General features: G+C 32.8%; 1 protein-coding gene across 3 annotated transcripts in view; it reads left to right on the top strand.

Moving 5' to 3' along the window:
* The window catches only part of ZNF654 (zinc finger protein 654), a 78,641-nt gene that overhangs the window by 42,541 nt on the left and 22,978 nt on the right, over positions 1 to 13,122 (top strand). For all 3 annotated transcript variants that reach the window (XM_063097559.1, XM_063097552.1, XM_063097569.1), the window contains one exon: positions 6,608 to 6,689. In XM_063097559.1, the coding sequence (XP_062953629.1) occupies positions 6,608 to 6,689 (82 nt within the window). The remainder of the gene's footprint in view (positions 1 to 6,607; positions 6,690 to 13,122) is intronic.

The raw sequence follows: 13,122 nt of genomic DNA, 5'->3' as shown, positions 1-13,122 counted from the left end.
ATGTCCAATTTTAATATATAAAGTCTCTATTGACTAACATTCTTCTGTTGTTTTTTGCTTATGGTTCTGTGTTTCTTTGTATGTTGTGGTTTCTACTGTTATTATCATTATTTTTACATACATTGTAAATTTGTACTTTCTTGGAATAAATTTACTTTGGTAATTGAAGCTGGGATCAAAGGTGTGCTCTTCAGAAAGGATTTGCATTTATTTTTGCCAGGTGTTTGGGGATATTACTAGTTCAGGGCCAATATTAGCTAAATTTTGGGCTCGAGAATTTCTGGAATGCATAGGCAGTATGAATTCAGGTCACAATCTACATGAGAAGATTTTTAATGTACATTTTTTTTTCTCTTTTTCTACTTAGCTTTAAGTTCAGCCAGGCAGTTTTCCTCCACTCTAGAAATGTGGTAAGGTAGGTAGGAAGAACGTACTGGTGTAAGCTATTTAAACTTTTAGTGAAGGCAAAAGCCAGCTGTCTCTCTAGCACTTTAATTGTTTTCAGAGGGATAATTATTAAAGGTACATAGTCTATCATACAATGTACAGTTTCTTTATTTTTGTCAGTACGGTAATCCTCTCTTATCCATGGTTTTGCTTTTCATAGTTAGTTTCAGATACCCATGGTCAACCATGGTTTGAAAATATTAAGAGGAAAATTACAGAAATAAACAATTGTAAGTTTTAAATTGCATGCTGTTCTGAGTAGCAAGGTAAAATTTCACACCATCCTGTTCCTTCCAGACTGGGATGTAAATCATCCCTTTGTATGATATATCCACTATGTATTTGCCACCTACCCATTAGTCACTGAGTAGCCTATCCATCTCAGTTATCAGATCTACTAGTGCTTGTGTTCAAGTAACCCTTGTTTTACTTAGTAATGGCCATAAAGCACAAGAGTAGTGATGCTGGCAGTTCACATATGCCAAAGAGAAGACATAACATACTTCCTTTAAGTGAAGAGTTGAAAGTTCTCAACTTAATAAGATAAAAAATCATACACTGAGGTTGCTAAGATCTATAGTAAGAACAAATATTCTATCTGTGAAATGTGAGCAAAGAGAAATCCATGCAGTTTGCTCACACACCTCAAATTGCAAAGGTTATGGCCACAGTGCATAATAAATGCTTAGTTAAGATGGGAAAGGCATTAAATTTGTGGATGGAAGACATGAAGAGAAACATGTTTTGATGGCAATTGGGTTCAGTACTATCCACGGTTTCAGGCACCTACTGGGAGGTCTTGGAATGTATCCCCCACAGATAAGGTGTACTACTATAGCTATATAAAGAAAACTGTGAACCTCTTCCTTCCTCAGTAAAGACATGTTACTGAAGAAAATATTTTGAAAATAAGTGTATTGGAATCATTGAGTATGTCTTAGTAAATGCTTTTTGTTAATGGTAAGTAACACTAAGTAGAAATTTCTGTAAGATAGTAAAGATTTAGAGTTAATACGTGTAGAAGAAGTTCTTAAGAATTGAGTGTTTTAAATAAAGTGTGGGTAATACGATTTTATTCTATTGTGTGATTCATGTAGAGTATACCTAATTTTCTTTAACTTAAATTGGTAAGTGGATTTTTTGTATTTGTATAGTTAAATATCATAATTTAGTGGAATTTTCCTATGGTAGATAAATGCACAAATCTATATTTTTGTACTTCGTTGTGAAAATTACCAATAAGCTATTCCAAAAAAGAATACTAATTCAGGTTATAACTACCAAACACTCTATGTTGTGAATACAGTTTGTTTCATAAATAGGGACTCTAATACAACTATAGGTAGTTAAGCTTGCATAGCTAATAGGGTACTGATTGATGAAAGACAAATAAATATGATAATATCTGGTGCATTTTTTTTAATTCAAAAGGCATACCATTTATAATGTATTTATCCCACTATAAATTATTTTTGTTTTTATGTAAATCATTGTGTTTGGGTAATTCTTTCTTTGGTAACTATTTCCATTTAGGTAAATGAACTCTAGGTAACCCATAACTTGAACTAAGATTATTTATAAATTGAGTAATGTATAGACTCTTAACATATAGAACATAATAAAACATATAGAACATGTTAAACATACATTATAGAAACATATTTAGCATATTCAACATTAAAAACTGATAAATGCTATGATTTTACAATAGATTTTTGGAAATAAACTTTTTGATGTATTTAATCAGATGTTTCAGAAATTTTTATAACACATTGATTACTCTTTATATTATATTTCAACAAAATTGACACATACATAGCTGATAAGAACAAATCTCTGAAGATCTTGTTTACTTATGAATTGTTGAAGGAAACTTGGATGATAATGTTAATAATAATAGTAGTAGTACTATGTTACTGTCAGAAAACACATGTACCACTAAATATCAGGGATTGTTCCAAGTGCATTTCAGGAGGTGGCTACTATTATAATTTCTATTTTATAAATAAATAAGCTGAAGCATTGAGATATCAGGTAATTTGCCCAGGATTATAAGTAAGTGGCAGAGCTGAGATTCAAACCCAAGCAGTGTGGCTCTAGATCATGTGTCTGTAAAGGGCCAGATTATAAATTTTAGGTTTTCAGCCCGTACGGTCTTTGTTGCCACTGTACAACTCCGCCATTGTAGTGTGAAAGTGGTCATAGTTAATATGTACCTAAATGGATGTGACTGTGTTCCAATACCTTATTTATTGACAGTAATTTGAATTTCATGTAATTTTCACCTGTCATGAAATATTATTTTGATATCTTTTTAATAATTTAAATATGGCTAACCATTCTTATCTTGTGTGCTACACAAAAACTGGCCAGATTTGGCCCATGGACAGTAGTTTGCCAGCCCTGCTCTAGGCTGCTACTTATATTTTGGAGTCTTACTTTGTTCTATTTTGGACTCATTTACTCTGGACCCTGTAGAGTTTTCTTCCACGAGAGCTAGACAAGTTGATCTATGAACATTTACCTGATCACTTACACTGATTTATATGAAACACAACAGGTTTAAAATATGAAGTTTCAGTGCCGGCCTGTGGCTCACTTGGGAGAGTATGGTGCTGATAACACCAACGCCGCCGGTTCAGATCCCTATACAGGGATAGCCAGTTAGCTCACTTGGGAGAGCGTGGTGCTGATAACACCAAGTCAAGGTTAATATCCCCTTATTGGTCATCTTTTAAAAATAAAATACAAATTAAAAAAATGAAGTTTCTACTTCTAAATGTAACCTAGGTTCCTTTCCTAGTAATTTCAGCCTTTTCTTATGGCATAAAACTTTTTGACTTCTCTGAATCTTCCCCTAAGACAGAGGTAGCTAGGCTGATTTACTTTTATTTCATCTTATGTTGCATGTGAGTTTTCTCATTTTTAATATCATCATGGAGTTGGGCCTTGTTATTGAGGCAGCTGCTAGTGGGGCACTTATAGTCTCTTTTGTAATGTCAGCTCCCCTCTTTCATATTGATATAATGCAGACATTGTGTCATTCTACATTTTATTCCATGTTTTGTTTTATTCTTTAGAAGGTTATGTTGATCTGCATACTTATTTCTAAGTTTACTGCCATAGCACATTTTATTTCTACTACTAACTTTGTATCTCTCTCCTTTAATTAATTGCTCTACCAGTCAGTACTGTCTACTTAACATTATGATGCAATCCTACTCCCTTCTACCTAGTGCAAATTTAACTCCCCCATGTTTTGACTTGTCATTATAGAAATATATGCAAAGTATAGTACTACGATAGTACAGAAGAAGAATCAGCTACATATTTGTCTGAAGAGAAGGGAGTTTTTAGACAAGTTCCTAGGTGAAATCATGTAAGTAGGGCTTGAGGAAGCAACAGATTGAAAGACCTGAAAAAGCACAGGAGTTTTAGGGTATGGGGAGAAGTTTCCTGTGATTGGAAAGCATAGAAATTATGGTAAAAGCTTTGTGTGCGAGGGTAGGTTGGGTTCAGACATAAAGGTTCTTATGTCATGATAAAAAATTTGGATTTTCTGCTCTAGATCAGTGATTTCAAACACCTAAATAGAAAAGGAAGGGAATATAAGTAATTTAGTCAAGCAGGCAATGTGTTGGAGAAATAAGGGTGGATGGAGACTAGCAAATTGAAAGAGAAGAGTTCATGCCCTGTCTAAAGGCAGTAGCTGCTCAGATGATTTTACCAGGGAGAAATACAAGTCTCATGTTATAGGAGTTCCTGTTCTTCAAGAGCAGAGAGAAATCTAGATTTAATCTGTAATATCACAATTTTAAACTATTGATAACCAGTTAAAACATTTTTAAAATAATGTTTTATTCATACAAATCAAGTATGTCCACTGAAGGTCTGGGCTTCAGATTATACAGTCCAAACAGCAGTTGTAAAGTATGTAAGTAGTGGGATCATTTCTTTGTTTTAGGAAGATAACAATGGCAGCTGAGTTGGACATGGATTTTGGGTAAGTGAATAGTGCAAGAGTGGAGACAGGTTCATTAGAAAATTTAGAGATGAGATAGATGTGAATTAGTCCTTTGTTACTAGGGATAGAGAAGATTCCAGGGGTACATTTGATGGGGCTTTGTTCATACTTACTGAATGATGGTAAAATAAATAATTGCAAAAGAATTAATAATGAAATATAATTTGCTTTTTCAGCTCTGACCCCTAGTTCTTACCCTAAGCAGAGGCAACTGTTTTTTACTAGTGTTTGTTGAATATCCCTCTGGATAGTCTGACAATGTACAAACTTTATGTACTGGTGTGAACATGCTCTTCCCCCTCTCCTTCCCTTTACACAAAGATAATGTAATGAATATATCTCTGCATCTTTGTTTAACAATATGTCTTGGAATGTTTTTCCTTATCTATTCATATAGAAGTATATTATCACTAATATTCTTACTAATATTTGCATTATATTTCAGTGTATGGATATATTGTAATTAATTTACCCAGTCTCCTATGGTAGACATTTAGGATATTTCCAGTCCTTTGATACTACAAACAATCTGGTACATATCCTTGTATATATATCTCTTTGAACTTTTGTATGTATATGAGGTACTTCAAAGTCTGTTGAAAATAGAATTAAAAGACAATATGAATCTGTCTATGAACTTTTTGAAGTACTGTCATATTTGGAGGGTGAAATTCCTATAAGTGGAACAGCTAGGTCAAAATAGTATATTTGCATTTTAAATTTTGATGACTGTTACTGTATTGCCCTTAAGAGGTAGTACATTTACAGTCCCTCCAAGATATAAGAGCCTGTTTCTGCACACCAGAGTCATCATAGTAGAATACATCAATTCTTTTACTTTTGTAAATATGATAGGAAAAATGGTATTTCATCTTTATAATTTTTGCATACTTAATTATGGGTAAGGTAGAGCATCTTTTCACATTTGGAAAAAAAATACTTGCATTTCTTTTCTGTGAAATAGTCTTCCAGTTTTCTACTGAGTTTTTAACTTAAGTTTTGTTGTTGTTGTTTTTTTTTAATTACCTGTAAAAGCCTTTTAAATAAGGAAAGCTGCAAAGATTCTTTCTCATTATGTCCCTTGCCTTTGATTGGTTTTAAGTTTTTTTGTTTGTTGATATTTTAAAATTTAAAGTAGTAAAATTAATAAAAATATCAGTTTATCAGACATGGTAATTGTGCTATACGTAAAAGAGTCTTTGTAATTACTGTGTAATATTTAGGTCTTTTATATAATTTTTAAAACTATATTCTCATAGTAATGTTTGTATTTTAAAATTTGGTCTTTATTAGTGATTTATTTTGATTAAAGATAACTGTTTATAAAAAAATACAACTTTATTCTTAGCTGAGTATGTGCTAGATGAGTTAAAATCTAAGGTTCTGAGAGATTTGTCATTTGTACTATTTTAGGATTGCTAAATAATAATAATTTTATAATTTTCCATGCGCCTGATTAGGAAATAGTTCGTATTCGTTCCTTTATGAACTCATGAATTATTAAAAGTACATAAAGTATTTAGTAACAGTATTTTCCAAATAATTTATTTAAAGAGGAAGGACTACAGAATTTGAGCAGTCCTTTTATGATTGGGATAATCAAGGTAAGCCTAGAATTTTAGGAACCATGTCTCACTTATTCGATGTAGTTGGTGGTACATGCTGTAATAAAAATGTTGGCTGTGAGTTTCATGGTGATTCTATTTCTTATGTTTTTGTGTTAATTTTATACATCCATTAAATCTCTCCCCCAATAAAACAGAATTTGGATTTTCTCTGGGTCCCTTTGTATTGGATACAGCTGGACTATGTGCCCATTTTAGATCATCCTTCCATGTATAACCACCATTTTTGCCACCTTGTATATCATTGAATTTTATTACATTGTGGACACTGGTAGGCATGAATAATATAATTATTTCATTCTATAGTTCAAGAAAAATAGAAAGAAATATACTGACATTCTAAAAGATACTTTTAAAATCTTACAACATAATATGAATTCTAATGATTGACAGTTTTTTAAAGCCAAATATCTTAAAATAAACTATTTTATAGCTGTTATCACTTGATAATCTTTTAAACTGGAGCAAAAACTCAAAGAAGCAATGAAAGTTATTCACTTATTCTTTCTAGGAGTTTCTTTGAGTTGCTGCTGTTCTTTGGAAGAGATGAGTTTTATGAAGAGCCCTTAAAGGATATTCTTGGATCATTCCAGGTAAAACAGTTTTCTACTTCACATTTTGTCTACATTTAAAACAGGCCTTTATTCTACCCCTAAAAATAGTTTATTGGTTATTTATTGCTTATGTTTTTATGGTTGCTAAAGTGACCATATTTAAGATCTTATTAAACTGCCATAAAAAGAAAGCTCTTAAAATTAATTTTTAACTGTATTCCCAAGCAGTTCATAACCAAGATTCCAATTCCACATTTGCTAGACCAGAGCCTGCTCCCACCACCCTTGTGGATTCCTAAGCACATCCTGGGCATATACTCATTTTTTATTGCTATAATATAAAAACAGCCCTGGTAAAAAGGATTCTTCTTGTCTAGACTTGAGCAGGCTGTTTGTCCCATGCTACTTTTTCTCTTGGTGTATCCTGATTTTCTCATCTCACAACAGCCTTCCCAAGCTAGGAGGCAGATTTTTTTTACACCTGGTGTAGTAGAGAAGAAAGTAAATCCAGATGGGAATGACAAAAGATGTGAGACCTCTCCTTCAGAGAAAGAATGTTTGACCTTCCTACCATTTACTTGGGAAGCAACACCTAGTACCCTAACTCACTTATGTGTCCTTGGCATTATCTCATCTCATCAGCACTTCTCTGGGATGGAGTAAAGAAGATGTATTCTGAGCCCCCTTGGGGGTAAAGTGTCCCTGACCACCCCATTCAAAACAAATATTCAGACAACATATCTTGCATTTATTACTATGGTGTTAGAAGAAAGGCTTACGGTCAGCTGGTATTGCTGTGTTAGGTACACTGTACTGAACATTCTACTTTATCCATTCTTACATTCAGCAAAAGAGGTAAAAATAAATACCTGTTCTCATGGAGCTTACAGTCTATTAGAGGATATATTAAAGTATTTAAAAGTTTTTAAACTTCCATTTCATTTTTCCTTTAACAGTTGCGTTCTTGGCAATCCATTCTTCAACTTTTACTCAGCAAATATTTATTGAGTACCCACATTGTGCTACGCACTAAGCTCTGGGAAAAACAGTAGTAAGCAACATAGAAAAATCCTGCTATTGTGGAGTTTAACTCTAGTGTAGGGATAGAAAGACAATAAATCAAACCTTTATGAATGAAGAGTATTTTAGAAAGTGACATATGCCTTAGAGAATAATAAAGCAGGACAGGGGAATGGAGAATGGTGGCATGGTGGTATTGGGGAAGGATATTTCAGTTTTAAATGGGGTATCAGTTGAGCCCTGATAATGGGGACCACTTAAGTGTTTGGAGTAGATGAGAGACAATATTTAACTTCTATTTTAAATGTATGAAAACATAACATTTGTGAAAGAATATATAAGGGTATTGAAAAAGTCCATGGAAAGGTTGATATTATCTTTCAATTTTGTTTTCCACGAACTTTTTGAAGTACCCTTGTATCCTTACCTTTTTTCCCAAGAGCAAGGTGGTCATTTAGTTATTAAAATAATAATTTCCTGAAAGGAGAGTTCATGGTTTTACACCCTTGATGCTGCTCTAATCATTTGAATATCTCTAATTTTGGCTGAATTTTAAAGCGCATCACCTAATTCTTCCTCCAATCTCTCCACCATTTTTTTTTTTTTCCTGGCTGGCCAGTGCAGGGATCCAAACCCTTGATCTTGGCGTTATAACAACGTGCTATAATCAACTGAGCTAACCAGCCAGCCCCTCTCTGCCATTTCTGACACTTTTGTTGCTATGGCTTCTTCCTAGTCTGAATTTCCTGGATCCTCTAACTCCTCCCTCCTAGGAGAGGTTTGACTTTTTGCCCCCATTTTAGCTTTACCTGGAGAATAATCCTTCATTTTCTAAATTGAGTTACTGCTGTTGGTGCTTCCCAGGCCTATGCCATTAGGGACCCAGGAAGGCCCAACATATGGTCAGTGCATCATGTATACCTCTGTAAAACACTGTATTTGCTTGTGAATTCTTTGGGTTTTTAACTGACCTTTGATAATCCAATGACAACCCCAGTGTCACTTTTTAAAATATTTTTGATATATTCTACTAGTGCAAACCCTGTTTCCCCAAATAGGAAACCATCTCTAACCATCTTACATACAGATTCATACCAGCTTAAAATGGTGTTCTTTCTTTTCTACCATAAGTAGGACAAATACAATGTTTATACCTTAATGTACATAAAGACCACCTGAGGATCTTGTTAAAATTCAGATTATGATCAGTAGTTGTGAGGTGTAACCCAACAGTCTGCATTTCTAACAAGCTCTGAGGTGACACTGATGGTGCTAGTCCCTGGACCACACTTTGAGTAGTAAGAAGCTAACATTCTTTGCTGGAATTAAGTTAACTTCCTGCAGTGAACTCCTCCACAGTAACAAATGCTAGCATAAATAATGTCTGTGGAGTTTTTCAAAGGGAAAAAAATATAATTTCGTAATACACCTGCCAAGCCTTATAGTTTATGAGAGAGGGTAACAGACATAAATAGTCCAAATACTTGGAAAACAAACTGACTGCATGTCTTTTATGAGGAAAACAAAGAAGTATGTCAGCTGATCATAACAAAGAATTAACAAATAGGGTCCTTACAGAATGAAAGAAATTGGGCTGACCTGAAGAAATAAGTACAAAATAGTAAGACAGTTATTATGGCTACTGTGAAGATTCTATTTATGTCAAATGATTCTAGAAAAAAAAATACAAGTTGTTAAACACACACACACACACACACACACACACTAATCTGAAACAAAAATAAAAGTGTTAAACCCATCCTGCTTCCCTCTGATCTCACTAAGGGAGTTAGAGTGTATATTCATCATAAACCAGCAAGCCTCCCAGATTTTATTATTTTTAGCTAATTAATATGAAGAAGTTTAGAATTATTGTCTTTCCACTAAAACTTCTCAAAACCTGGACCATGGCCCTCCTTAAAATACTTGGAATAAGTTTCCCAAAGATTTAATTTGGCAAAGTCCTAATCTTGGTATTCAAAACAACTTTGTAGTGCTGGTTAAAGGGGCTTTTAAATAGCAAGGCATTTTGTAAGGAGCAGTTTCAAAAATTGTTACCATATTTTCTGCTCAGATAGAACTTCTTTTCTGTCTCTGCACAACTCTATTTTGACTGCATCTGATTTTCCCCCACTAAATTTTTCCACCATTACCAAAGCACAAATTCCTCTATATTCTACCTGTGGTTGGATATCTGTCACTACACTGGTAGATCTGGTGGGCAGAGACTGATTTTCTTTCCTGTGTCTCAAATCTTAATCCCTTATTACTGATATAAATGTTTGCCAAAACAAATGAAGGATAAATAAGTCCATAGTCATTTCTATCTGATGTCTAGCCATACCTTTCTTTTTAAAAACCAATTAGGTATATTGTCTGAAACTGTTGAGTTCATAGTCCATTGCTTACCACCACGTATAGTGAGATGGAGGACAGATCAATAGAATGTATATGTGGAATGAAAATATCAAATATTTACTTGTGGATTCTACTTTGACAATGTAGAAAAAAAGAAAATTGAAATATGCTTAATTGTGAGAAAAGATGAGAGAAAAGATTTCACTATCTATGAAAGAAACAGATTTCATAAATGTGTAAGTGTATCATACATTTAGCACTGGAAGTGAAAAGGACTGATGTTAAAATTAAAGTTTCAGGTTCTTAAATATTTTGTGAAGGTTGTATTCCTTAGATAAATTTCATGTTGAAATGAGTAAAACTTTAGTATTTTTCCATTGGTATTTATCAGTTTGAAAGTTAATTCTGCTTAATAATTCTTGTATATCACTACCTTAGAAATATTTTCCCTTTTTTAAAAAATTTTAATCTTAGGTTTGAGAAGGAAACCACTTCCTTTAATTCAACTTGTGTAATTTCTTGGAAGAGGTACAAGAGCCAGTATTATTTCAAGCATAAAACTGACAATAAATAAACTTGAGACAGTTAATCTCAAGGGGCTAAGAGCAAGCCTCCAAAAGATAGGACTGTCAGCAACAATAAATTGCATAAATTTCAGGAAAGGTCAGTACACCCTGATACACAGAACAGCAGCCATCTCAAGAGAAGGTATTAAAGCACTGGGCATTGATTATTATTCATACATAGTATCCATCTATAAACAAAGATTTTACATTCTGAGCATCTTGTAGTCTCGTGTTGTCAAGAGCAGGCATGTAAGTGCCTTCAAAATTAGCGCTAAAACTAACACCTTGAAACTAGCTCTGAGAACACATCAGGGTCATTGAAGCATTCGTTGTTCACAGAAAGCAGACTCTGTAGCATGTCCTAATAACTAGAATTCTCAGCATATTAGTGATTGAAGCGGTATGTATTTTCCCAGATAAAATATATCATAGAAAATTTAAGCTGTAAGCAACTGTAGAAGGCATTAAGTCCAATCTCATTTTTTAATAAATGATGAAACGAAGGACTAGATTCATTCATTCAAACAATATTTACTGGAGATTAACTTGCCTGGTTTGTAGCATAGGCAAACTATGAGCACTTTGACCTGTTCTCTTAAATGACTCTCCAGTGCTCTTTCTTGCTAGGTCAGATATATTTATTTCTTTGTGTGGGAACCTATGTTCAAATACATCTTGCATACACCTTAATTCTGCTTCAGGGCCTGTATTATTATAGGTTAGAACCATGACAGTAGCACTTCTCTGGTGGCTATATTAATTCATTACTTATTTAAAATTCTAATGGTATGGTTGTACTTGTATTTACATGTTAACCACCAACTAATTTTGGAATTTGATTATAATCTCAGTGGGTGATTTCACTGTTATTATGATGGGCTTCCCCTTCAGATAAAACTCTGCTAATTTTAGTAACATTTACATTTGTTACTTAAAATTTTTTAAAATGTATAAAAATATAATCAGGTTTATTAAATAGTGAACAATTACTCATATTTAAATATTCATTTATTTAACATCCCCAAAGAGGTATTTAAATAGTTCACTAAGTACATGATTTTAATTATTTTAAAAAATCAAAAATACATGTAACTTATAGGCATTCATGTTTTTATAATTTTGATACTGGGAGTCATTTTAGAAATTGTTTAATCCAGATCCCTTATTTTATAGATCTGCAAATTAAGCTCCATTGGAGTTGATATCATACTATAGGTTTTTTACAAAAACTTTGAGCACATATCTCCATTAACTATATACTTATTATTTATGTACATGTACTAATACTATATACATTATGAAACATGAAAACATAAAAATGATAAAAGTAAAATAATGTTTTTAATTTAACTACAAAAACTCAATGACGGCAATGTGAATAAGCTTTATTTTTGAAAAATTTGAGCACTGTCGTATAGTGATTCGAAGTCTGATTTAAGGTTCAGTTTACTTTGATGCTTAGTTCTAACTGCTGTCACAGGTAAAAAGGATACCTTTACTAGATCCTAATGGAAAAATTTTCTTTTCTAATCTGTCTACCAAATTTCTGTTGTTCTTAAAGTCAATCAGTGTTCTCTTGAACACTTTAACAAATTAATTAAAAACTCATTAAAATGCTCCAGTTGAAAGATTTTTTTCAAAAGAAAATGTTGGTTTAGGTTTTTTAACAGTATAAATAGAGGCATAATAGGTGACATATTGATAACTGGCAATAACAATCATATAATAATGCAAATAATTCCAAAAATTCATTTAAAATGATTTTCTCCATAAGAACTTTCTTTTGAAAAACAGTAACATTTTCATTGTTATAACTGCCCCCTTTATTTTAAATGGGCAAACTTAGAATGTTTATATTTTTCAAAAACATGAGGTAAATACTCCTTAGGAACTTATTACAGAAAAGAACAGCAAATTTTGTAAAAGAAAAATGCTTAACATACTTAAATTTACAACTTTTTGAAGTACTTTGCCAATAAGATTGGTTAATGAGACTGTAATAATAAAATATATCATGGTCATACTCCTTTCACATATTGTAAAGATTTTACTATACCTTAAAGGCTACTTTAAAGGCTATATTTTATAAAATTAACCATATTGAAGACCTTTTACATTTTTTGCCTCAATTTGCTGCAGTAATTTGCTTATGAGTGAATTTGATATGTGGTGTTCTATAACTTTACTCTGGCATTTGCATTTCATTCAAAATAAGACACATTTTCCCTAATGCTTCCACTTAAGATTCCATAAAACCCTATTTTGATTAAAAAGTTACTTATTATTGAGAATGTGTTTTTTCTGGCGGTTTGAGAAAGCTTTTAACTACCTAAGAAGTAAGATGTCAGCACTTAAGATAACAATGCAAGGCCTCTCATCTTATATGGTAAATATCAGAAGAGAGAACTGGTACAGATTTTCAGCATTGCAGGATAATTATGAGTTAGTGGAGGTTTCTCGGAAAGTGGGACTGTGGAAAGATAGGATTTAAATAGGTTTATGGAAATTGTAGGAGAAAGAGTATGACG

The sequence above is a fragment of the Cynocephalus volans genome, chromosome 1 (assembly GCF_027409185.1).
Source record: "Cynocephalus volans isolate mCynVol1 chromosome 1, mCynVol1.pri, whole genome shotgun sequence".
Taxonomy (NCBI): domain Eukaryota; kingdom Metazoa; phylum Chordata; class Mammalia; order Dermoptera; family Cynocephalidae; genus Cynocephalus; species Cynocephalus volans.
Note: the sequence above shows the minus strand (reverse complement) of the source record. Positions and strands in the feature narration are given on the sequence as shown.